This window comes from Vombatus ursinus, unplaced genomic scaffold (genome assembly GCF_900497805.2).
Source record: "Vombatus ursinus unplaced genomic scaffold, bare-nosed wombat genome assembly UNPS02014778.1, whole genome shotgun sequence".
Classification (NCBI taxonomy): Eukaryota; Metazoa; Chordata; class Mammalia; order Diprotodontia; family Vombatidae; genus Vombatus; species Vombatus ursinus.
This window is the reverse complement of record NW_020954556.1, coordinates 3,371,230-3,397,001: the sequence shown is the minus strand read 5'-3', so window position 1 is coordinate 3,397,001 and position 25,772 is coordinate 3,371,230. Positions and strand designations below refer to the sequence as shown.

The 25,772-nt window shown below is 37.0% G+C and overlaps 1 protein-coding gene across 1 annotated transcript in view; it reads left to right on the top strand.

The window, feature by feature from the left end:
- PSD3 (pleckstrin and Sec7 domain containing 3) overlaps positions 1–25,772 on the top strand; it is a 608,877-nt gene that overhangs the window by 481,648 nt on the left and 101,457 nt on the right. The window contains exons 10-11 of the mRNA XM_027865166.1: positions 2,430–2,473; positions 19,805–19,995. Of these exons, the coding sequence (XP_027720967.1) occupies positions 2,430–2,473; positions 19,805–19,995 (235 nt within the window). The remainder of the gene's footprint in view (positions 1–2,429; positions 2,474–19,804; positions 19,996–25,772) is intronic.

Below are 25,772 nucleotides of genomic sequence, written 5' to 3'. Positions count from 1 at the left end.
TGTGTGTGTGTGTGTGTGTGTGTGTGTGTATGTGTGTATGTGTGTATATTTGTATATTTATAATAGTCAAAATGACCGTTGCTCAAAGTCATTCTTAAAACAATATTACTGTTACTGTATACAATCTTCTCTTGGTTCTGCTCTCTTCACTCTTCATCATTTCGTTCAAGTGTTTCCATGCCCTTCTAAGATCATTGAGCTCATCATTTCTTAGAGCACGGAAGCATTCCATCACAAACATGTACCACAACTTGTCCAGTCATTCCCCGATTAATAGGGATCTCTGCAGTTTCCAGTTCTTTGCTGCCACAGAAAGCTGCTATAAACATTCCATTCACATTCAAAGTTATAATTACTATTTGTGATTTTCCCTCCTTCTTATTTGACTGACTCTTTTTACCTTATTCTTGTTACTCCCTCACTTCATGTACCCCCCCTCAAGATTTGCCCCCCTCCAAGTTATAAGTTGGACTGAATGGTTCTAGGATCCCTTGTTTGAGTCTAATAACCAAGTTTGTAGAATCTAGGCAGCTAGGTGGCAGAGTTAATGACCTGTCTTTTTGCAGTTGTAGTGTCTGAGTCCATGATGACCTATGGGTGAAATGATTGGACCCCTTTAAAGATAGTTATTCACTGGCACCTTTCCTTTCTTTGCCTTTTTCAGACTCTGTCAGTCACTACCTAGTGGGGTGTGCCACATAAACACATCATTCTTTTACCCATTTGATTGACTACACCCCCAGTCACTCTCAGCAAAATGCAGTATCGAAATCTAGGAGTTGCTAGCAGTTCAGTTTGACTGGAGCAGAGAATATGTGAAAGGCAGTGGTGTAAAATGAAGCTAGAAGAGTATGTTGGAGCTAGACTGTTGATAATCTTAAATAAGCATGGCTAAGATATTTGTTTTAGCCTAAAATTAATAGGGAGCCTATAAAAAATGTTTGAGTAAGGAAGTGACCTAATCAGACTTGTATATTAACAAAATTAATTTGGTAACCATATGAATTATTTCCTTGTTGATGACCGGTCATAAACATGTCATAGTCTGTTTGGTTTTTATTTTTCTATCTATGTCTTGTACCTTTGCATATCATAAGTGCATAATAAATGTTCATAAATTGAATTGATTATCAGATGTAGTTACCAATGCAAAGTGGCAAGTTTCTTTTAAGCTGACTCCATTGCAGACAATGTGTGGACACTGCTATAGGTTGATAGATTAATGATACACAGGGTATATTTTTATGATTTTAAAATTTTAATTTCAAATTCATTAGACATGGAGAGCAGACACATCTTTCATGGGAAGATAGGATATAAATCATGAGATCTTCCTCATCATTCTTCCCCCACAACCCCCATTTTGCACAAATCTTTTTACTTTGAATTTTTAAATTCCAAAACATTATTACTGTTCCATGCTAAGGAGATTAATAGGCCTAGTCTTGTAATAGGTTCAAGACTGGCATTATGGAATATTGTCTCTTTTTATTTGGAGGTGCCATGTTCTACCAAGCTACTTGTCATTCCTGTGAATGAGGCTGTATGGACCCTTCCTACCACTTTGGCCTTATGTCTAATTTCAAATGAAATTGTATCTAGTGTGAAGTCAAGTTATTAAAGGTTATTGGTGATTATGAACTTTTCAGATTTCACCCCTAAAGAGGAGACTTTGCTACTGATTTCCATTCTTTGTCTTGGTTCTTTCTATCTAACTTTATCTCATTAATTTATGTATAGAATTTTTATGCTCATCTTCAAAAATGGACATAGTGAAGTGCAAGGTATCCTGGATTCGGAGTCATAGGAGTTCAAAATTGTGGCCTCTTTCAGATATTACCTGTGAGACTTTAGGCAAATTATTTAACCTCTTTGGCCTTGTTTCTTCTCTGCTGAGAAGAAAATGGAAGGATTGTACCTGATGAACTGTGAGCTCCCTTCCAATTTTAATTTATGTGTTGGTTACATAGTTAAAATATACACATAACATTACAAGAATTATCAGTAAGCCACCTTTTCATTCAGACAGAAAATAAGAATGTACAGCCTACTTTTAATCAGTTTAGATCCTTTTGTTTTTGTTAGTGGGGGAAGCAGTGTTATGTGTCATGTTTAATCAAAAGTTGTTTTATTTTATGTTGTTGAAAGATTTTTTTCAAGTTTCATATTGTTCTATACGTATTATATATGATTCTCTTCCCCTTTGTGCCCCCTTCCCCACTCACAGAATTGCGATTGACCTCACAAAAAGGCTCTTGGTAAGAGCTGGCAGTAAGGTCTTGATGAATTGGGCCTATTCCTGTGATGAGTGTTTGGTCTCTGTAGGAGGTTGCTTGCTTTCTCATTTCTGCCTTGTTAGGCTTGTTTACTGAATTCTTCTAAAGGCAATAAAATAAGAAGAATAATCTCTTCGTTTCTTCTCTTTTCAGGCCCTCTACAATTCAATCAAGAATGAGAAACTCGAATGGGCAGTGTAAGTATATCATGTGTTTTGCTTTAAATAAACGAAGCATTCTTTCAGTGTTAACTCTGCATGTTAGAGGAGCTCCCAAGAATGGTAAATATTATCTTGTTGGGGTTGAATTTTTCCTGAAAGAGAGGATGATCTCCTTTGAGGACCTCTTTTAATACTGAGCCATGTTCATTCAGCCCTCAAGAATATTCTTGGTAGAGTCTTTGAATATTCATTTGAATATCAATTCTAATCTTAATAAGAACAAAACAAAGCATTGAAATCGTAGCTTGGTTTACTGAATAGAGGACCAACCTGAAAGTTGAGAAGACACGGCTTCAGGTCCTGCTTGTGACATATTGGAGCAGTTTGACCATGGGCTAGTTGAGTCTCAACACTGGGAATCCCTGACTCTTGATGAAAACACAGGTCTGGATGAAAATAAAATAAAGCATCATAGGAGCATAGTCAATCAATAAATATCTATTAAGTGCCTGCTTTGTGCCAGATACTGTGCTAAGAGCAAGGAATGTCAGTACAAAAAAGAAAGACAGCCCCTGCTCTCAAGGAGCTTGCAACGTAACAGAACACACAAACGGAAGGTAAAAGGGAGTTGGGTACCTGGTATTGGGGCTTGATGGAGAAGCCCAGAGCAGTATAGTGGGATAGGAAATGAAGAGGTTGTTGGCTTGGGCACCCTCCTTAAGTGGGATTTTTGCGAGAAGCTCTCCACCATTCATTCAGAGAGAGGTGCTTCGTGGACATAGGATCCAAGCTGTAATAGCCCCATGAAGCCATCTTGTCTACCCGCCTCATTTTACAAATAAGGAAACTGAGATTTAGCATTATTATGAAAGTACATATGTTGGGGGTCAATGTGTATAATAGTTCACAGTAGAAATGTTTTAATCATTACTTTAAAAAATCATGTGCCATTTTCATGTAGATAAATGAAAATAAGCTATATATGTAATGGTTTGTGTTACTGTATAGATACACTGATATGTAATGACCACTTGCTATTTCAAAGAGAGCTCCTCTTGACAGAAATTCTTGTAAGAACTGAGTCTGAGATTTATGTAAGATTACATTCCGTCTTTTGGACAAGTAAATTTTCACTATTATACATGAGCTTGGTTCTTTGCATTGACACAGCATAACTTCTATTTCCACTTATCTTTACAACTCAGTATAAATCTCTTTACTCACATACAAATTTATCTAGCATCATCAAAAAATATTCACTTTTGACAAACTAATATGTTCACAGCACTTGGGTTGAAGACATGAATCAACTCTGTCTTCTAATCTGTAACAGACGAGATGGTCTCTAAGGTTCCTTCCAGATATTAAAATTAAAGGAATCTTGATTTTTAAAACATATTTCAATTTATGAGATCTTTTAAACAAGGAATATCAGCCTTTCCTTTTGACATATGTATATTTGTGTATGTGTCTGTATGTAACATATATGTCTGTAGATACTCTGATACTCATAGACCACCTGTAATTTCAAAGAAATTTTTTGTTGATGGGAGTCTGTGTCAGTGTAGCTCAACTCTATATTGATTCTAGTACAGGAGTTCCAAAGTTAAGTATACTAACTCCCCCTGGGACTAGGGGACTGCATTTTTGAAGGTCTGATTGGGTGAGTACTCTTTCAGGTAGGGGCAGGTGGAACAATGGTGAGGTAAATGACTAGATGGTCCTGATGGTTTGCTGAGTGCAATTTAAGAATTAACAAAGACAGGTCCTGTATGATTTCTTAGGTAAGTTAGACAACAGAATTAATTATTTTCAGTAATGTGATGGATTTTCCATAGTGTAAAGTATTGACTTCAATAAGAAAGTGTAGGTATAATGTTCATATGAGAATTTTTAAAAATCATACTTCTAATGATATTCCATGAAAATCAATGTTAGTCATGAAGCATTTATTAAGTGCCTACTGTGTGCCAGGCACTGTGTTAAGCACTAGAAATAATTACCTTCTAAACATCTCAATTGCTATTTTAGATTCCCAGTGTGTGATTTTTATCTTAGTCTTCTCTATTAAGAATGGTCTAGAGAATAGATTTGCTCACATCAGAATACATCAGTATAGGAGCTGAGATTTAAATCCTTGAATTCTAATACTTTCTCCACTGCCTTTATGTGTAGCAATTCCTTTAGGCCATTGAGTTGAAGTATGGATCTAAGAAATCCTTCTGAACCCATGGTATGAGATGATGGACCCTCTATCATCTTTCTCATTTGTCATGCATCGTCATGTAGGTCACCATTCCACAAGTCAGTCATGTGCTTCCATTAAACTCAAGGGTCAACACAAAATCTCAGAAAGCCATCAGAATAGAATGAGTTTTAACTTACTTGAATATAAAAAAGTATAACATAGTACTGGACACAGAGAAAAGGGTAGCATCATGAAATTATAAAGTACGACAGATTTTTTTAAGGCTTGAAGGGATCTTTGCCAATCAGTTGATCAATAAATCAACATGCATTTGTTAAGTGCCAATTCTATGCAAAGTAGTGTGCTAGGAAGTTAAAAAAACAAATATAAAATAGTTACTGCCTTTTAGGAGCCTATATTCTCTTGGGGAAGACAAATAAATACAAGGTAATTATAGATCATCTATTAACAGTTCCCTCATTTTACAGATAAAGAAATTGAGACTGGGAAAGGTTAAAGGTGTTGCCCAGGATTATATCACCAGTTACTGGCAGGTCTGTGATTAAGAACTTAGACCAGAGCTCTTGCTCTTTGCCCATACTACACACTCTGTTAATCAAAGATGGGGTATTATCTCTGCACAAGAGCTGGAAGTCCCTGCTCTATCAATGTTGATACTTCTCATTCAAGGTAACTACCTATTTCTTCTTTAGTTGTAGAGCTGGCCTTGCCAATGTTCCTATCAAGAATCAGATTGTTCTCATTGATTTGTCTGAATAAATCTTTTCTCACATTGAAAGGATGAACTCTTCTCTTACATTTGTCCTCTAATTCATTTTACAACAAGAACTCTTTGGAACCTTTCTTATCTCTGCTTCTAAAATTGAATTGTTTTATACCAGCCTTCACATATCAAATTGTTGTAGGATATTGAGTGGGATGATGTTGCAGAGGAAACTTTAGGCTACTGGATAATATGTTTTCAATAGCCCCAAGGCATCTAACATCTCTTTGCAATGCCTGGCACCACAACCATACCACATATTTATTTTTCTGTCTAATGTTTCTCTGTGACATTTTTAATACCCTGTAACTGAGCCCAAACATGAAGTCATACTTTAGTATTGTTTGGCTAATTTCCCATTTATGACATTTCCCCAATTGGCATCTTGTTTTCATTGACCCAATGAATACCTTAGATAAGGTTTACCTGCATGGTCTCTGACTTCTTTAGCATATTTAGAGTTTTACTGATAGGAGAACCAAAGATCGTCCACTATCCCTTCAAACATCTTTTTTCTCAGTGAAGATTATAAAAGAGTTTACCAATGGCCATGGTAGTGATAATGGTAAAAAGGGAACAGTACTGGGACCAATCAGTCAACAAGCATGTAAGTGCCTAGTGAGTACCCTGAGAAGCAGATATTACAGGTGGAGACTTGAAGTCAGGAAGACATGAGGTGACAAAAATAGGGTGGTGAGATCTTAGGTACATTACATAACCTTTCATTACTCTATGAAATGATAGGAGTTTCAGGGAAGCTGTTCACCTAATTTTCTGATCTAGAAGATCCTGAGCCAGTGAAATCACAGGTGCATACCCTGTCCCTAGCCCTGTCCTTTAAATGTGGCAGGCACTGTCTTAGTCTAACTAGAGATATGCAACAACAAAAAAAATGAAACAGGCCCTGCCCTCAGTGAGCTTATGTTTTGTAGGGGAAGACAACATGCATGTACACATATGGGATATCTAGGTGGCAAAGTGGATAGATTGTTAGGCCAGGAGTCAAGAAGACCCAAGTTCAAATTTGGCCTCAGACACATTAGCTGTGTGACCCAGGGAAGATCACTTAACCTCAGTTCTCTCATCTGTAAAATGGGGATAATAATAGCACTTACTTCCCAAGGTTGTTGTGACTATCAAGTGAAATAATAATTGTAAAGCATATAACACAGTACTTGGCACATAGTTAGGTATCAATAATAATATGTGTCTATATGAAATTTATATAAACTAAATTCAAGGCACTATAGGCATTGGTGAGAGGGAAATCAAGAAAGGCCTTTTATGGGCTCAATCAGTGAACATTTATTAAACACCTACTATGTGCCAGGTACTAGACTAGTTTCTGGGGATATAATGGTGAAATGAAACACACTCTGTCCACTCTCTATCCTTAAGGAACTTAGAATAAATATTGATTATCTTCCTTCTACCTAATCCCCTCTCTTCCAATTTAGAGATTAGGAATTGAAACAATCTATTCTCAAAGATTTTTTGTTTGTTTGTTTTGGTTAGACAATAAATTAAATGAACTTATTATAACTTTTCTTAAAGCATATTTTTCTCAGGGCCTTTATTCACAAAACTTCATCATCTTAGTAGACTTAAGAGAGTATGGGTTTTAGTTTTATGAATAATTAATTACTTCTTGTTGACATAGACCATGCTATTTGAAAGGAGATCTAACCTTTAATGTTCGTTTATATAGGTGTTACTCTGTGCCAGGCACTGTGCTAAGTACTTTATAATTATTTCATTTGATCCTTGCAACCAGCCTGGGAAGGAGGTTCTATCATTATTCCCATTCTACTGATGAAGAAGCTGAGACAAACAAAGATTAAGTAACTTGCTCAGGGTCACACAGCTAGTAAATATCTGAGCTAAAATTTGAACTCAGTTCTTCCTGATTCTACTCCCAGTGCTCTATCCATGGTGCCTCCTTGCTGCTGCTTAAATTTTATCTTGGGATAGCTTCCTTCCATTTTTGTTCAAATAGCCAATTTCATTTATTTAAGTTCTCAAAAGATGACTTCTTGCATAATTTAATTTTCTTATTTTTAGGATATTAAAACCCCTAATGATTCTCAATTTCTAAAACATTCTCAGACTAACTATTTCTTAGTGGTATATTTGAATAAAGTGAGCCCTCTCTGTAGTAGTAAATTGCTCACTCAAATGTAATGACATTTCATTAGTATTAGCCCTTTCCCATAAAAATGTGGAAGTGATTATTTCCTTAAGCTTTAAAATACTGTTCTAAAAGAGGGTAAGATCGGCAGTGGGAAGCACCACCTTATTTTTGCAGGTGATAAAATTGAGACTCATGTTTCTTTAAAGTTATTTCTACATATCCTAAATATTTATGAGAATTAGTTTCAGAACTAAATGTGAATGAAAAATGAATATTACTTTTTTCCCTTTAATATTACAATTTTTATTTAGTGATGGGAAGATTACATTTAAACAAACAAATATTTACATAGGATGTATTTACTATAAAAAAGTCAGAAATTTTCCTCTAGTTTTATATACTGCATTAATGTGCTGTATTGAAACAATGATACCTCACTGAAGGCTTTTACTAGTGTTTGTGGCTGAAAGTGAATCCTTCTGATCTTTTGTTTTCATTCATTGTTCAGAATATATCTGGATCCTTTCCTATTCTCTCAACAGAAGACAGTTGCATTTTCAGGTCCCCAGTAAAAATAAATGTCATCAATTTGGAGAACACAATATTTGAGGAGACAGTAAAGGATGCACAAGAATATGTAGCTGTTTACATGATGACAGCTGTAGATGAAGCAGCATCATGTTGTTTGTCCTTTGTTCTTGAAGAGGACCAATGACATCATGAGGGCAGTTTAAGAGAGGCAGGTAGAAAAAAGGCTTAGGACAGGTGGAAGACCTGGGTTAAAATCCTCTGCCATCCACCTCTTCTCTGTGTGACCATGGGCAAATCATTTAATATGTCTCAGCCTCAATTTCTTCACCCATAAAATAAATGGTCAAGCTAAATGGTCTCTAATTCCTTTCATCCTCAAATCCTATGTTCCTATAACATTAAAAAAATGGATTGTGCTGCTTACTATCTCAGTAAAAATATCAGGAAGACTATGCTTAAAATAGAATGAAAAAGGACGAAAAAGAAGTAAATAGAGTTGGCTCTGAAAATTTCAAATTAGCCCTTCAAATAAGAACTCCTGAATTAAAGAAGGCAATATAGAACACTGGAAAGGGTAGTGGTTCTGAATCCAGAGGATATGGGTTCAAATCCTTCTTCTAATGCTTACTTCTCATGTGACCGTAGCCTTCTTTAATTCAGGAGTTCTTATCTGAAGGGCTGAAATGATAAAAAAAAATCAGTTGTGTTCATTGAAAAATAAGTTTTATCTATGCTTTAGAGGACCAAAATAAGAGGGGTGGAGTGGGGTCCCTGTTGGCTTTATTGGGAGTTTGAATCACATTCTGCACATCAGTATCTTTTTGGTCTGTAAGCACCAGTTCCTTATGATAATCTTCAGAACATTTCTCATGTCAGGAGTTAGAGAAACAGAAAAGATTCATCTTTGTTTATTGTGTCAAGGACATGTTTCATTTTTAAAGACCTGACAAGGAGTTAGTGGTTCAGTGAAGAGTATCAGCTTCATTTCTTATTTATGTTGGGAATTACATCAACATTTAGAAGAGAATGGTAGTGTCCTTCTTACAGCTGAAATATTCGTAGTCATGATGCTGAAAGGAGAACAATAAAGTACGCTGTCATCTGGTGAACATGATCTTAATCATCTTTCTTTATATTTCTTTTACTGCAGAATAGGAGGAGCAGTCAGGTTGCTGAGCAGATGGAAAACTATATAGTGTTATTGGCCTCAGCGGAACTGAAGGAACTTTAAAGTCACTGAGCTGAACAGTATTATGGAACAAGGGATTTGAGGGACTTTTTTTTAATCACAAGCTGATCATTTAGATAAATTTTTGGAGTCAGTTTCAGAGCACTATTTACAGAATGATACAAATAAGGCAAAAACGTTTTTTAAAAATAAAATATTTAATTCCAGACTAAGTGTATGTATACACATATATTTGACAGCTTTCATATACATATATGTGTGTATATATGTGCATGTACACACACATATATACACATCTGTATAGAAAAGCACTGTCATTACTTTTAAAAGCCAATGTATGTATGTGCATGTATATATATGTGTGTATACTTGTGTGTGTATATATATCTTTGTATATATGTATATGTACACATATATACACTATATATATCCATATATACACACATATACACATACATGTACATATACATACATTGGCTATTGAAAGCAATGACAGTGCTTTCATCTGCATGTGTATATGCACATACACACAGCATTGGTGCACACACATGTGTATTGAATATATGTGCATTACACACTTGTATATGAAAGCATTATCGTGACTTTCAGTAGCCAGTGTGTGCGTGTATGTGTATATATGTATGCACACATAGGCACAAAGGCCATATATGTGTGTACATATGTACATATATATGTATACACATGTATATATTTTTTTTCAGGAGGTGTGGTAAGAAAGAGAAAAGTCAATTAGGTGGAACAATAGTAAAGAAAGTATATCCCAATAGATGAACAGCTTGAATTGTTTATTGCTGATAGACTTTGAAAAGCTTCCCAGTAGAATTTTCAGGAACATTTATTCAGGCTGGCTGTTTACCAGTGCGTTACTAACCCAACAAATGAGGATCTTTTTTTTTCTTTTCTGGCTTTCTTTGTAATGTTTTAACTAACCCCCAAGGTTTAAGTTTTGCATTCTTCTTTTTAATTTTTTTTTTAAATTTTAGAAAGGGTATGGTTATTCCTTTCAATAAACAAATCTTTCCATTTCTAAGTTGCTTAAACAAAAAACAAAAATTGAAAAACAAAATTGCTGTTTTCTTCCCTTTCACATGTGACATTTTTCAGTGACGTCAAAGGAATAAAAAGCTGCCCTCCAAAGGATGTGGACATACTAATTTTTTTAAACAGTCACCAAAACACACCCATGCATTTGTACAGTCACTGCATATTTCCAATGATTATCACCGGTCCTCTTCAAAAATGGACGAACAACAAAAACAAATTATTCCCTCATAAAGAGAAATGGTATTTAAAGGTTTCAGAATGGAAAAAAATACAAGTTTATCCAAGGATTTTTTTTTTAATCATTTTTCCCCGAAGTTACCTGTCTTCAACTTGTCATATTCTTTGTCAGAGTATATTAATATGTCACGATTGAACATAGCAGAATAAATCTGATTCCCATTGAAAAGTAACCCATCCGTCTGACATTTTATGTTGTACTGAGGCCATTAACCCCACTTCTCTTTACAGAGGGGTCATGGGTATGTCCTTCTGCCACCCAGTGTGCTTCTGAAAGTTGTCAAAATCAGTTGTTTGAAAAACAGCACGTTCCAAGGAAACACGAAGATATCAGAACGTACAAGTCTTGTTCTAGAGCTCTTCACTCTCAGAGGTTTTGTAGGCATTGACCTCGAGGTGGGTTATAGGCGATAAATGGGTTTTCATGGTCCTCAGAGCCTTGTTCTTCTGACAACTTGGGTAGAGAAAAGGTAAGGAAACCAGAGTCCTCAGAAGAAAGGGAAATAAACATTGCCTAGATGTGTCTTCCGTCATCTCCAGTATAATGATATCGTTACCTGAAACCTTTCGAATAACTCAAAAAGCATCTCCTCCAAAGTAAGTTTGTGGAATTCCCTTAAACCTTTGTCACTACCTTTGTGTGTCTGCCTCCTCTCTGTGTGTAGGAGACCTAGACAGTATCATTCTGTATGTGGAAATCTCATTGGCTCATGTAGTGACCCTCAGATAACCCTGAAACCCTGTGACACTTTTAACCTGCCTGTAAGCACACTGGAGATTAAAACTCAAATTTAAGATTGATGGATAATCTCTGTTATAGTGATATTGGGGGGTGCATTTCCATCCTGAAGGGAAGAGTGTTTTGTTGGCTTGGGATAAAATGTCTTGCAGGCTCACAAGTAATACTCAGTTTTCTAGGTGCAATTGTTTCACTAAGTATATCTGAAAGCTAAATTCCTGTCTTTTCAGGGGAAAATAACAACTAATGTTAAGCTTTTTTGGCAAAATACACAAATTGGAGTCATTTCTAGCAGAGGCCTATGATCTCTCTGTTTAAAAATCTACAACTCTCTGATGATATAATTTATAAACTCTTCTGGGTGTGTACTGCCAGCTTCAGAGTTAATTACTTCTTTACCTAAGAGTTTCCTTACACTTTCCTGACTCTCATTAGTGTCCAGCTGGAAAGTACTTAGAATTATAGTTTGATCTGAAAGGGGCCTTGAAGTTCATCTAGTCCAGTCCCTTTATCTTATGGATGAGAAAACTGAAGAGCCAGAGAGGTTAGTTAAGAAGTGATTTGCCTTAGGCTATCCAGCTAACTAGAAGCACAGCTGGAAAGAGCCCAGATCACCTAATACCTAGCCAGCTAATAGCCCTTTTCTCTACTCTAGACACACACATCATATAGCCGCCCATACAGACACCTCCTCAACGTCCCCGCTACCCCCAAAAAGAAACAAACTGTCATTATCAGGGAGGGCATAAGAAAAGAGAGTATATACCTTAGTGCATTGTATAAATACTGTAGCTGTTTAATATAGCAATAAATGATTAATTTGCAGAAGTGTGGATCAGGTAATGTTTCACTTATACATTCTGGAAAATAAGTAATTTGAGTGTGGCAACTTTTATCCCATTCCCACCTTCTACCTGCAGATTATTGGGTTATAGTATTTGTGCATTTGGAACTTAGATTTTCAAGATAACAAAAATAGACTGTAATAACCCTTCTTGAGGTCAATGCCTGCAAAACCTATGAGAGTGAATAGAGTTCTAGAATGAGACTTGTATATTCTGAGCTCTTCATGTTTCCTTGAAATGTGTTGTTTTTCAAACAATCAATTTTGACCCCTTTGTGACGACAGTTGGTTTTCTTTCTGCATGCATTGTTGAGTGTGATAGCGAGGCTCCGTTGTATTAATATTATAAATTCTTAGCTCCTTTTCAGGGTTCCAAAAGTAAAAGGCACCTGATATAAATGGCACATAACTCAAGAGAAGCTTAAGGTCCAAAGGGCATATTAAAAGGCAAAGCAAAGTGTAAAGAGTGTCCATAGCTTTTATCATTTTTTAAATGAAATGCAGTATTAAGAATAGATAGGTTAGCCTGCCCAGAGAACTATGCACCTTACACAGATGTGGTACATCAGAAGTTTGCAAAAAAAATTTTTTTAATTGATTTTGTAGCTTATCTTATAATACGGTGTCTTAAGAGAAGATAAACTTTCAGTTTTCTTAACTGGTAAATGGCCTATTTCTGTGTTAGTCATTTTTTCCACAATCAGAGCAGAGAACTCCATGGCATCTCCCCTATTGTCATTTTCAAAAAATCATTTGTAGCATCATTTTCAGCGAATGATCCGCCAGAGTAGCTCAGAGCAAGTCATTAGAGTCATAGATTCTCAAAAGTAGCAGTGAATTTCGTTCATATGACTTGTAACTTGGTATCTCAATTTATATTCTGTTAACTGTTGTTGATTTATTTGCCCCAGGTGGAGAGGTAAGAGTTACTGCTTTCAGAGGCCCCCTGTCAGGGACTAGTGATGTTTTCTAGTAAAGCTAGGAGTCTAGGGGATTTGGTCTGATTAACTAAATTTGCTGATCGCCGCACTTGGCAAGAGTAAGACTCAAATAAACCCAGACTTTCAAGTTCAGAAGAGAAAGGCAGCAGATGAAGTAAAAATATTAGTGGTCTTATTCTGTGTGAGGTCGGTTTTGCCGGTACTGAAACGGCTCCCTTTTTTGATGACTGTAATAGAATTATAATCCCCAAGGCTAGAATTTTTTTCCTTCCTCCAACTATTTATTGAAGCTTAATGCCTCGATAGTATGAAGGAAATCCTGAGTTCCTGAAGGCTGTATTGGGAAGTCGGAGCTTGAACAGCTTCTGTTAACCTGGAAAGTTTGTGAATGAGTGCCGCCAATTGACTGTCTGAATTCCAGGCCCGCATCACCAACATCATCACCTGCTGGACATCGACATCTAAATGTCTCAGAGGCATTCCGAGCTCGGTATATCCAAAATGAGCTTGTTATTTTCCCACTTAAATTCCCACTCTGCCCTAGGTACCCCCATCTTTTCAGTCTCTCAGGCTCACAACCTTTCATAGTCTTCCTTGACTTTCCCCTCTCTTTTACCCCACTATATAGCCAATGAACTACCATGTCTTATTAATTGTGTTTCCAGGACAGCTCTTATATCTGTCCGCTCCACTCCTGTCACATAACCACCATCCTAGTTCAAGCCGCCATCCCACCTTGCCTCAGATATTCCAAAACCCTCTTAATCGGTCTCCTTGTTTTCAGTTTTCCCCTTCTCTCATCTAGCTTCAATACAGCTACAAATTCATATCCCTGAGAAACGAATCTGATCATCCAGTTTCTCTGCTCAAAAAACTTGTGATTCCCTGTTGCCTCTTAGATAAAAAGCACAATTCTCAGCCTGACATAGTCATGCTCCAACCATTTCGTGTTACTCTGTTTATTCATTCTATATTCAAAGCAAGCTGAACCACTAGCTGTTCCTTGAACTCAGCACTCCATTTCCTGTTTCTGTTCTTTATGCTGGGTGTTTCCCCATGTCTGGAATATTCTTCCTCCTCTCCTCCACTTCTTGGAATAGTTAGATTCCTTCAAGGCTGAACTCAGGTATCACCTCCCACTCAAACCTTTTTGCAGTCCCCCCACCCCTAAACCTTCCCCTTAGTGTTTTCTTGCCCAGTGTTATCTTGTATTTATTTGATTACATGTTATATTCCACTTCCACCCCCCACTCTGGTATAACATCATCTTGAGGGCAAATACCGATTTTCATTTTATGTCTTCATCTCCAGCGTCAGGTACAAAAAGTTGTTGAGTCATGCATGGTGGCACATGCAAGCCTATAACCATTGCTGCTGGGGTGGCTGAGACTGACTGATCTCTTGAGCATGGGAGTTCTGAGCTGCAGTAAGCTAAGCAGATCAAGTGTCCATGTTAAGTCTAGCATCAATATGTTGACCGCCTAAAGGTGGTGGTTCACCGCATTGTCTAAAGAGGAACAAACCAGTTCAGTTTGGAAATGGAGAATGTCAAAGCTCCCATGCTGTTTATTATTGGGACTGTCCCATGAATAGCCACTACTGAGTGAGATAGAGATACCCAATTTTAAAAAATAAATAGATTGGGGGCCAAAGAGAGAGAAAAGGAAGGGAATAAGCATTTATTAAGTGCCTACTATGTACCAATCACTTTACAAATATTTATCTCATCTGATCCTCACAGTAGCCCAGCAAGGTAAGTTATATTATTATCTCCATTTTATAATTGAGAAAAGTGAGGCAGACAGATTAAGTGCTGCGCTTAGGGTTACACAGCTATTAAGTATGTGAACCTGCATTTGAACTCCAGTTTCCCTGACTCCAGACCCAGTGCTCTGCCACCTAGCTGCCTAATACTTGGGTAGATAGATAGATAGATAGATGATTGGATAGATAGATGTATACATGCGTACATTCATATATATATATAAAATGTGTGTGTGTGTGTGTGTGTGTGTGTGTGTGTGTGTGATTGAATTGCTGCCCAAGGAGCAGCCTAGTTAAATATGGAGACTTATCACTAGCTTCTGTCCCTAAGTAAAAAAAAAATTCAGTCTTGAATTTTTTTATGAGTTCCATGAAACATTTAAAAATAAAAATACAAAATAGTTCTTAGTTCTAGGTTTGCCATTTTCCTTTTTTTTTTTTTTTTAGTTTTCAAAAATGTTTTTATTATGAATTTGATAAGTATCAACAGACATGAACATTTCAATATACAAGGAACACCAAAGTTGTGGGCCTAGGTGATTAAGAAGATAGTGCTTTCTTCAACCATATTAGGGAACTTCTTAAGAGGGAAAGTTTTCAGGGGAATGTTGAGTTCTGTTTTAGACATAATGAATTTGAGATACCTGTGATACTTCCACTTTGGGATGTCCAAAATTGACTTGGTAATACAGGATTCTAGCTCTGAAGAGAGACTAGGGCTGGATATAGAGATTTAAGAATCATCTGTATAGTGATAATAAATCAAACTCATGAAAGCTGATGAAATCACCAAGTAAAATATAGTATAGAGCAAGAAGAAAAGAGGGCCCAGGGAAGAATCTTGAGGAATGCCTATGGAAAGTGGACATGCCATAGAAGAAGATCTAGCAAACAAAGGAGCAAGCAGTCTTACAGACAGGGAAAGAACTCTCTGTTGGCAATCTCAAGATGGGTACGATAGAGTTTTTCCATTGGAAGACCTGTCTTTCGTTTCCGTGATTTACAAGTAAAATATCAGCAAGACAAATTAATGTTTATAGATGGTGTAAATACCATGTGATTCTTAGCTCTGCCCCTTCTTTCACCACTATGCCACTGCCGTGGGAGGGCCACACAAGATTAAGAACTATTTTGTATTTTTCTTTGTTTAATTGGTTGCCAATACTAAATAATTCATCAGTTGCTAGCCTACAAGTGATTAATTCTTTATACTTATCTCCATAACTTCTTGAAAAGTAGACTCAGTCTGTTGCTAGAACCATATTGGAAAGCCTTTCTAGCATGGTAGAACCTGCTAGGGCTTATGTTATAGTATCATAACCTCCAGGTACTAAAGGACAGTGTCACGCTATGAGGAGGCACTGGAATAGAATTTTGTGGATATCTTAAAATGTCATTGCAAAACAATTCACAATTCTCAGCCCAGCTCTGCTCCTACCTAGTCACATGATGCAGCATAAGTTATTGACCTTCTCTGAGCTTCAGTTTTTAAATGTGTAAGATGGGGATAATATCTGTTCTGATTGCAGAGGCACCATGCTCTCTCTGGTGGCTATGGGATTGACCTTGGAGTTAGGGAGACCAGGGCTCCAGACCTATCTTGGACACAGACTTGTTGTATGAAATTGGGACACTCCCTTAATTTCTCAGGGTTCTTAGCAGCTCTCTCAATGGGTTGTTGATCTGTTTCAGCAGAGGGAGTTTCCACAACATGGATATCCCCAAGATTCTCTAAATAATAATGAAATCTTAGGTCAGAACTGAAAGACAAAACTTCAGCAACCCCCAAATCAGATACGTGTTCTGATTCCTTTGTGGAGTTATTTAACAATAAGAATATTTATGGAAACAAATGCCATATTGAAGTAAGTTAATCTTGTTGCTAATCTTTTTTTGTAATTTGAGTTTAGGGAGTGATGCTTATTTCAATCCAGATGTTATTGATGCCCCTAAGAAGCATACTAGCCTCCTTATTAATTTTGAGCATAAAACAAGATAATCCGTGGGAGAAAATATTGAAAATCTGAAAACACTTCACATTTATGAACACTTATTATTAAACGCACTTAATTAGTCCCATTTTAACTGATATGGATTTTCTATTACTTTATATTGTTAGTACAAATTCAGAGTGGATGGACTGGTTCTGTGTAAAAGATTAGACTGTTTACCTTTTATTCATTTTAAATATGTACATTTATTCATTTTAAATATGTACATTTGGAAATGTGTCAGTTTCTCTATTTGATTAATAAAGTCATTTTCAGTAGTAAATACTAAGACCATCAAATCACCATCTCCCTCTTGCAAAAACTTTTTTTCCCCTTGATTACGATTATCCTTTTAGTAAGATAGCTAGCATCATCATTTTTCAGTCAGTCAAATTTATAATTGTCATCTTATAGTTGTTCTTATTACTGAAATTATCATGCCAAAAAAAACTATAATCAAGCTCTTAAAAAAAGATAGAACTAGACTGACTATTCAGGAACTTAAAATAGCCATAACATGTAAAAAATGTCATAGCTCTTTTTCTGGTTTTATATTTTCCAAATCTCCCCAACTTGCTAATAAGCCTGCTATCTTACCTTGCGTAGGACTTTCCCCCATTTCATTTTTTAATTTAATAGCATTTTTTTCAGTTAATTATCATATCTTTTCCTCTCCTTCCTACTTCCCTAGCCCTCAACTGAATGAGAAAGAGATAAAGAGGAAACCTTCATAACAAATTTGCATATTGCAAAGCAAATTTCTTCATTTGTCTTATCTAAAAATATACGTCTGATTTTGCATTTTGAGTCCATCATCTCTCTGTCAGGAGGTGGGTAGCAAGCTTCAACTTGGAATCATACTACCCAACCGGAATCATGGTCTATCATTGCATTGATTGGAGTTCTAAAGTTCTTTTTCAAGACATTAACTGGATGAGACTTTTGTTGAATCTGATAAATATACTTATCTCTTAGGTAAATTGAAATTGCTTTAAATGTTTTGTTGAAGGGAAAAAAGGTCAAAGACTTAGTGTCAGAATTGGACAACCTTAAAGACTAATTGGAAATCTTGTTAGAATCATAAAATCTAAATCTGGAAGGAACCTTAGAAGTTCATGGTTGAATTTTACTAGTAACTCATAGGAAAACATCCTATTTTAAAATAAATGATCTTAAGTAAGCACTGTAGGATATCAGGGTGTTTTTATATTGCTCCTTTGATCCTTATATAGACAGCAAATAAAATCCCACCAATCCTGTCACAGTTTCACTTCATCCAATGCAGGTTTCGCTCAGGTATCTGCCCATAAGAAGCATATATTCTACTTGTAAAGATAAAATACACATGAGAGATTAGAATCAGAAAAGTCAGAAAAAAAACACACGTACAACAATACTATATTCTGTTTTTTAGGCATAAGTCTACTAGAAGCCGTTTGATTTAATTTAATAGTATTCTTTTCTCTAAGTATTTCTCTCCTAGAGAGAAAGATGTCCAAACTAGCATAGTTCATTCCCCCATGTCCAACAACATTTTCTGTCTCCTCCAAGACTATTTGAAGTAACATTTATAGCAACCTTTGCCAATGAAATGATCACACAATATGTTAAAATATACTTTGGAGTTAGCATTTCAGAAGAGTCACTACTCATTTCTTTCCTTGACCACTCCCTTCTCAAGGATTGAAAGGATATCTCAGTGATCTCTCCATTCCCATTTTTTCCAGTTGAATCTTGGTAGAATAGAAAGGGCCCTTGTTTTGGAGTTGGAAGGCCTGTGTTCTAATTGTACTCCAGATGCTTACTAAGGGAGTGATCTTGGGCAAGTCAATTAACTACCTTGGACCACAGTTTTCCTTATCTGTAAAATAAGGGGTGGGCGGTGTTGGACTAAATATCCTCATAGGTCATTAGAGGTCAGCTCTAGATATATATCCTAAACCTTATTCATCATTTTAAATACCTTTACCTCCATGAAGTCTTTTCATATCTCCCTCCAATCAGTAATGATCTTTACCTTCAGACCCCACATATCACATCTTTTTCACAGAATCTAAAAACTAGAAATGAGAGAAGTGTCATGTGGTTGGTAAAAGAGTTGCCCTTACAGTTCCAGCACTCAGTTGAAGTATTGCCTTTGACATATAAAGGTTGTGTGACCCTAGCAAGTCACTTATGCTCTCATGGCCCCAGGCAGCCCTTTAAATTTATAAAGCTGCCTAATCTTTGCCAATCTGCATTTTCCTAGACGAAGTTTCCCTCTACCAACAAAATCATAGGTCTGGACCGAAAAACTTCACCATATGATCAACCAAATAACAATGACAAACAACCTAGAAAGAAAATTAGAGGCGCCTAGTTCAATGAGTATCATATCTATATTGGTGTCATATCTAATCCCTGCCAAACTGTTAGCTCCTTCAGGCTAGTAACCCTGGCTTACTGAAGCTTTGTATCTGCCCAGTTTTATATCTCTTCCAGGGTCCATTTGGCATGTAGAATAGTGATATGGATGTGATTATTCTTGCTGTATCTCCTAAAACAGATTCTGTTGTTGTGGGGTAGTTCTGATTTTTAAAGAATTTACTTAAAACCGGGGCAGCTAGGTGGCACAGTGAATCCCCTGGATTCAGGAGGACCTGAGTTCAAATCCAGCCTCAGACACATAACACTTACTAGCTGTGTGACCCTGGGCGAGTCACTTAACCCCATTGCCTAGCCAAAAAACAAACAAAAAAAAAACAACAACAAAAAAAGAATTTACTTAAAACCTACTTTCCTGTAACTTCTATCCATTGGTCCTCATGCTATCCTTTGGGGCTAAATCAAGTTCCTTTTCACCTTCAAACAATTAGAAAACAAATTACATGCTAAGTGTCATCATTTTCTAAAGTTGTGATAGACCTTATAATGCTTTTAACCAAATCTTTGTGGTCCCCCTCCCCACTTTTTTTTTAAAATAGAGATGATGAAGAGAAAAAAAAATCTTCAGAAGGAACTGATGAGAAGGCTAATGGAACTCATCCAAAGACCATCAGTCGCATTGGCAGCACCACTAATCCTTTCCTGGACATTCCTCATGACCCAAATGCTGCTGTTTATAAAACTGGATTTCTGGCTCGAAAAATCCATGCAGATATGGATGGAAAGAAGAGTAAGCAATTTTATTTATTGTCATTTTCACATTATCCATATGTCAAGTTTCCATGCTCGGGATTTGGAAGGAATTAGAGCTTTGCGCTTTTTTCCATTTGAGGTAATAGAAGTCAGCCATAGCCTATCAGAGAGTGTAAGCTCTGTATTGTAAAGGCATGAACTATTTATATGTCTTTGTATCCCCCTCAGGACTTAGTACAGTTCTTTATACATGATAGACACTTGCTAAAGGCTTATTGAATTGAATTCATTTCAATTTAATCAAATAAAGGTAAGTGATTTTCTTTTATTCTCAAGTGGAAAAAATGTTTTTGAAGGTGTATGAAAGTGTATTTTCTATTGGAATATCTGCTCTTCTCCAAATATCATCACAGAATGTGTTTAAAAATGATTTTTATTCATTTTATTGTTTATATAAATGTATTATTTATAAATTATTTTAATAAAATTTGTTAATATTATTTATTTTATTTTTTATTTTTACATTACGTATGTTCATAATGATGTCCTTGCAGTAGACTAAACCAGAAGATAGAGTATAAAAAAAGTTGCAGGTAAATGCATCATTTCCAGGTTCTCTTTGCCTTACTGAGAAATATTTTAGATTAAGAAATAAAAGAGGCCAGTAGTTTAGAGATCACTCAGAAGTCCCCATCATATATCATTTCTCCCTGTATTCTTCCCCCTTTGTCTTCCCTGAGAACTCTCTCTTATATCAAAGAATTTTAGCATCATAGACTGTTAAAAGGTTGAAGGGATTTCAGAGGCAATCTAATTTTAACCTTTCATTTTGCAAATAAGGAAACTGAGGCTTAGTAAGATTAGCTGATTTGTCCAAACACTTATTTAATAATAGATCTGGCCCTAGAACCCAACCTTGTTGATCTCCGGTATAGGGTTCTTTGCACTGCTCCACATTTTGCAGTTTAAAAATGGTGAGAATAATGGCAAAGAAAGACAATTGCATTATTAGTTTCTGAAACATCTGAAAGAATCCATGGAATTTGTCTTTGCCAATTATTCCTATTAATTTCTTGATGCAGTATTTGTTCCATAGGCACAAACTCTAACTGTTGTCCAGTGCTCAGTGGCTCCTGAACTGAGCCTTGAGGGAAGCTGGGGATTTGATTACTTCTTAGGGAACCTGGCAGTAATGATGATCTGAACACTAATGCATTTAGGCAGTGGGGATTTATTTATGTTCTCTGGGTTCAGTGTTATTGATTTGTTTGGTGAAGAGCTGTTCTGTTTTTTACATGTGTGTAAACATGGCCAGATGTTGTTCTGTTGACAGGTACTGCACATGTATGTGATTGGTAAATGAATATTCGGGTCAAAGCTCTATGGAGAGATTATTTTCTCATACAACGCTGATTAACTTGTCTCTAAAGGACCACTTTGGCTATCTTAAGATTTGATATCTAATTTTATTTCTCCTTTAATATTTGTTATGAGGTGAGAGGACTCAGTTGTCAGGTTGTAGCTGTGATTTTTTAAAAACATATTTAAGAACCGTGAATTATAAAAACATCATATTTATTTGTTTGTTTTTTTAAAAAGATTTGCTCAGCTTAAAAATTTTAACACCCTGAGGCAAATCATGATTAAAGGAACAGGTTGGATCTCTCATAGAGTAGCAGTATTTATCAAGCCCATTAAATTTGACATTTTGACAATGTTTTGAAAAGTTAAATTAGGAATGCAAATGTACTTTATGGATTGTCAATTTAAAAACAACCACCACCACAATTTTATAACTTACCTAAGTCAGCTGCTTTGAAGTGAGGGACAGCAGTGGGTGTGGTGGTACATACCTCTAGCCCTTGCTGCTAGAGGTTAAGGAGGCAAAGGCTGGTAGATTCACTGAGTTGTGGAGTTCAAAGCTGCATTAGGGCTAATTCTGACACCAATATGGCGAGCCTCCTGGAGCAGAGGGTCACCTTAGTATGAGTGAACCAGCCCAAGTTGGAAAAATTGAATAGGTTAAAGCTTTTGTGCCTGTTAATATTGGGATTCCAGCCCATAAGTGGATACTACACTTCCAGCCTAGATGAGATAGAGAGACCTAGTCTCTCACAAAATAAAAATAGGGGCAGCTAGGTGGCGCAGTAGATAGAGCACTGGCCCTGAAGTCAGGAGGACCTGAGTTCAAATCTAGCCTCAGACCAAATACTTGACATGTACTAGCTGTGTGACCTTGGGCAAGTCACTTAACCCTGATTGCCTCACTAAAATAAATAAATAAATAAATAAAAATAAAAAATAAAAATAAAAAAGGAAACTAGATGAAGAGCAGCATAGTTGCTCTGCTATTTAATACATTTGTGACCTTGGGCAGGTCACTTAAACTCTCTGTTTCCCAGTTTCCTTATGACCTTTAAGGTCCCTTCCAAATCTGTATCTATAACTTTTTATTATCCTGTGACTAAAGCATCTGTGGAATTCCAGTGAATGGCCTAAAGACACACGCCTTCAAAATGTCATTAAGAAATATGTATGAGGGGCAACTCGGTGGCGCACTGGCCCTGGAGTCTGGAGGACCTGAGTTCAAATCCAAGCTCAGACACATAATACTCACTACCTGTGTGACTCTGGGCAAGTCACTTAACCCCAATTGCCTCACTAAAAAAAAAAAAAAAATCTATCAGTGGTTGACCTACAAGATGGAAAATGTACTTCCTAACCAGAATTTCTGTATGTAATAAGTTCATTGGGTGGGGACTGAAGTACAATTGTAGTATGGTAGGTGGTGAAGTAGATAGAGCACTGGACTGGGAATCAGGAAGACTCGTCTTCCTGAGTTCAAATCCAGCCTCAGACATTTACTAGCTGTATGACCTGGGCAAGTCACTTAACCCTGTCTGCCTCAGTTTCCTCATCTGTAAAATGAGCTGAAGAAGGAAACAGCAAAGCACGACAGTATCTATGCCAAGAAAACCCCGAATGGGGTCATAAGAGTCAGACATGACTGAAAAAAGAATGAACAACAATAGCACAAGTGTAACATGAGATCAACTATGACAATGATTTGAAAACTTAAAAGCACTCTTTTTTTTTTGGTTTAAACCTGTTATTTCATTAGCATGTAGAAATTTCATTCACAGATGCAGTTGAGCAACTTGTCCGTAACAGTCTTTGAGAGATGGTGAGGGCATTGAGAGATTAAGTAGTTTACCAGTGGGAACACAACTAGTTTGTGTCAGAAGCAGGATTTGAACCTAGGACTTCCTGACTCCAACGCCAGTCTTCTATTTACTATTAGGCTGCTCTCTTTATGTATTGCACTTCATGAAACTTAAAGCACCATATTTTTTAAAAATAAAAGTCTTCCTCAAGTTCAGGTCCCCATACTGCTTAGAACTGTGTGTGGTCTCCGATTGAAGATAATTGGCATGTGTGTAGATGTTGCAGGAGACATTGGAAGGCTCTTAGTGACTATGTAATATTCTGTAATTTGTACGTTGGGTCAGTCTTCTTGTGAAGAACTTAGACGCGGATGAAAATCAGATAGGATGAGAGGGGTGAATGCATTGTGAAGAACTTTTAGTCATGAGGTCATATGAGGGTAGATTGAGACTGGGAGTGTTAAAAACCCGGGGAACTCATGATAGCTGTCTTCAGGGATTTGAAGGGCTGTTATGTAAAGGGGACTACGTTTACTCTTACTTTATCAGGAGCAGTGAGTAAGATGTTGCAAAGAGGCAAAAATTAGGCCTGATATCAGGAAAAAATTCCTCAGAGAGGTGGAAGACTTGGGGTGCAGAATGAGATGTACGGTTTTTTGACATGGCCATTGTTTGACTTTGTTTGCTGATTGTTACTAGAATTTTTCTTTTCCTTTCTTTGGGGGAATGAGACTCAGAAGGAAACTCAGGAAAGGTCCCCCTACTCTCCACCCTTCAAAAAAGAGAAGAGAACAAAAAACAGGCCAGAAGGAATCACAGACAGGTAGGGCAGCTGTGAAAGTCATATGTTAGATTGATTATATACTTCAGAAGCAAAACAAGCTCTGTATAGTAATGATAGCTAGCAATTTAAAGTTTGCAAAGCACTTTGCATGGTATTTTGCTTGATCCTCACAACGACTGTGAAAAGTGTTGCTATTATCCTCCTAGTACAGAGGAAGAAACTGAGAATGAGAGGGGTTAAGTACTTTGCCCAGAGTCACGCAGCTAGCTCCTAAGTATTTGAGGGAGGATTTTTTGAACTCAGATCTTCCTGTCTCTAAGGCTAACACTTTCTTCACCGAACCACGTAGAGGCCGGTGTAATGGAGTTGGCCGCTGTAATGGCTTCCTTCTTCCTTAGATGAAGGTTGCAACCCTTCTGCAACTCAGACAATTGCTGTGGCCGTGAAAATCAATCATCTTGCCTCCAGGCAATCAGTCGATATTTATTAAGCACCTCCTATGAACCAAGCCCTGTTTTAAGTGCTGGGAATTCAAAAAGAGGCATAAGACAGCCCCAGCCTTCAAGGAGCTCACAGCCTTCTGGCAGAGAGAACTTGGAAACAAACATATACAAAGCAAGCCTTGTATAGGATAAATCTCTTTGAACATAGTTGGTTCTCAGCTGGGTCCTAAGAAAACAGATGTGTAGTCTATTGTTGTTTAGTCATTTTTAGTCCTGTTAGACTCTTCATGATCTCATTTGGGGTTTTGGGGAAAGATCCTGGAGTGGTTTGCCAATTCCTTCTCCAGCTCATTTTACAGATGAAGAAACAGAGGCAAACAGGCCAACAGTCACCCAGCTAGTAAGTGTCTAAGGCTAGATTTGAACTCAGGAAGATGAGTCTTCTTGACTCCAGGCCCAGCATCCTATCTACTACCCCATCTGGATGCCCTGTGTGTAGTCTAATACTAGACCCATATTTCTGCAGACCATCTCTAGTCATAACTAGATGAGGCTGAAAACTTTCTTATATGAACTTGTAGAAGTCACGCAGTCTTTTTAAAACAATGAAACTTTAGTAATAATTAAATTACAGAATCTTTATTTGGCAAACTGTATTATATAACTATCATGTGTTATTTGTCAGTATCATTTACTCGATATCACCGTATAATGTGAGTAGAGTGTAGGGCATGGGTTTGGATCCAAGTTCTGATATTTAGTAACAGTCCTCCATACCGAGAGTCTCTTGCTCCTCTTCTCTGCCTCCCAGCTTCTCTGGCTTCCTTCCAGTCTGAGTTCAAATACACCTTTAGCCTTTCCCATCCCTCTTTTATCTTAATGCCTCTTCCCACTTTCACCTTTGTGTAGCTTGTATATACACAGGTGTTGGCATGTTGCTTCTCCCCCACCGCTCCCCCCCTAGACTGTAAGCTCCTTGAGAGCAGAGACTATTTTTTACCTTTTTTTGTACCCCTAGCCTTAGCACAGTGCCTGGCTGGCACATGTAGCCATGTGATAAATGCTGGTTGACTGATCAACTGACTAGCTGTACGATCCTGGGCAAGTCACACTCTGTTCAAGTAATGCCCTGGGATTTATTTACTAAACCAAAAATGGTCTGGATCTGTACTATTGGTGTGAGTTTCCAACTGAGTTTCTGTGCTGATGAAACACTACCCCTTTACTCCATTCTTCTATTCCTCTCACTTACTAAACACTTGAATACCACACAGTGTATTAATAGGGAAGTACATTTTATTAGAGAAGACTCCTGCTCTCTAAAAGCTTATGTTCCTAGGTGGAAAATAATATGTCGAAAACAAAATAGAAATTTGAAACATATGGAAAAAAATTAATGGCAATGCCAAATAAATAGCTCAAC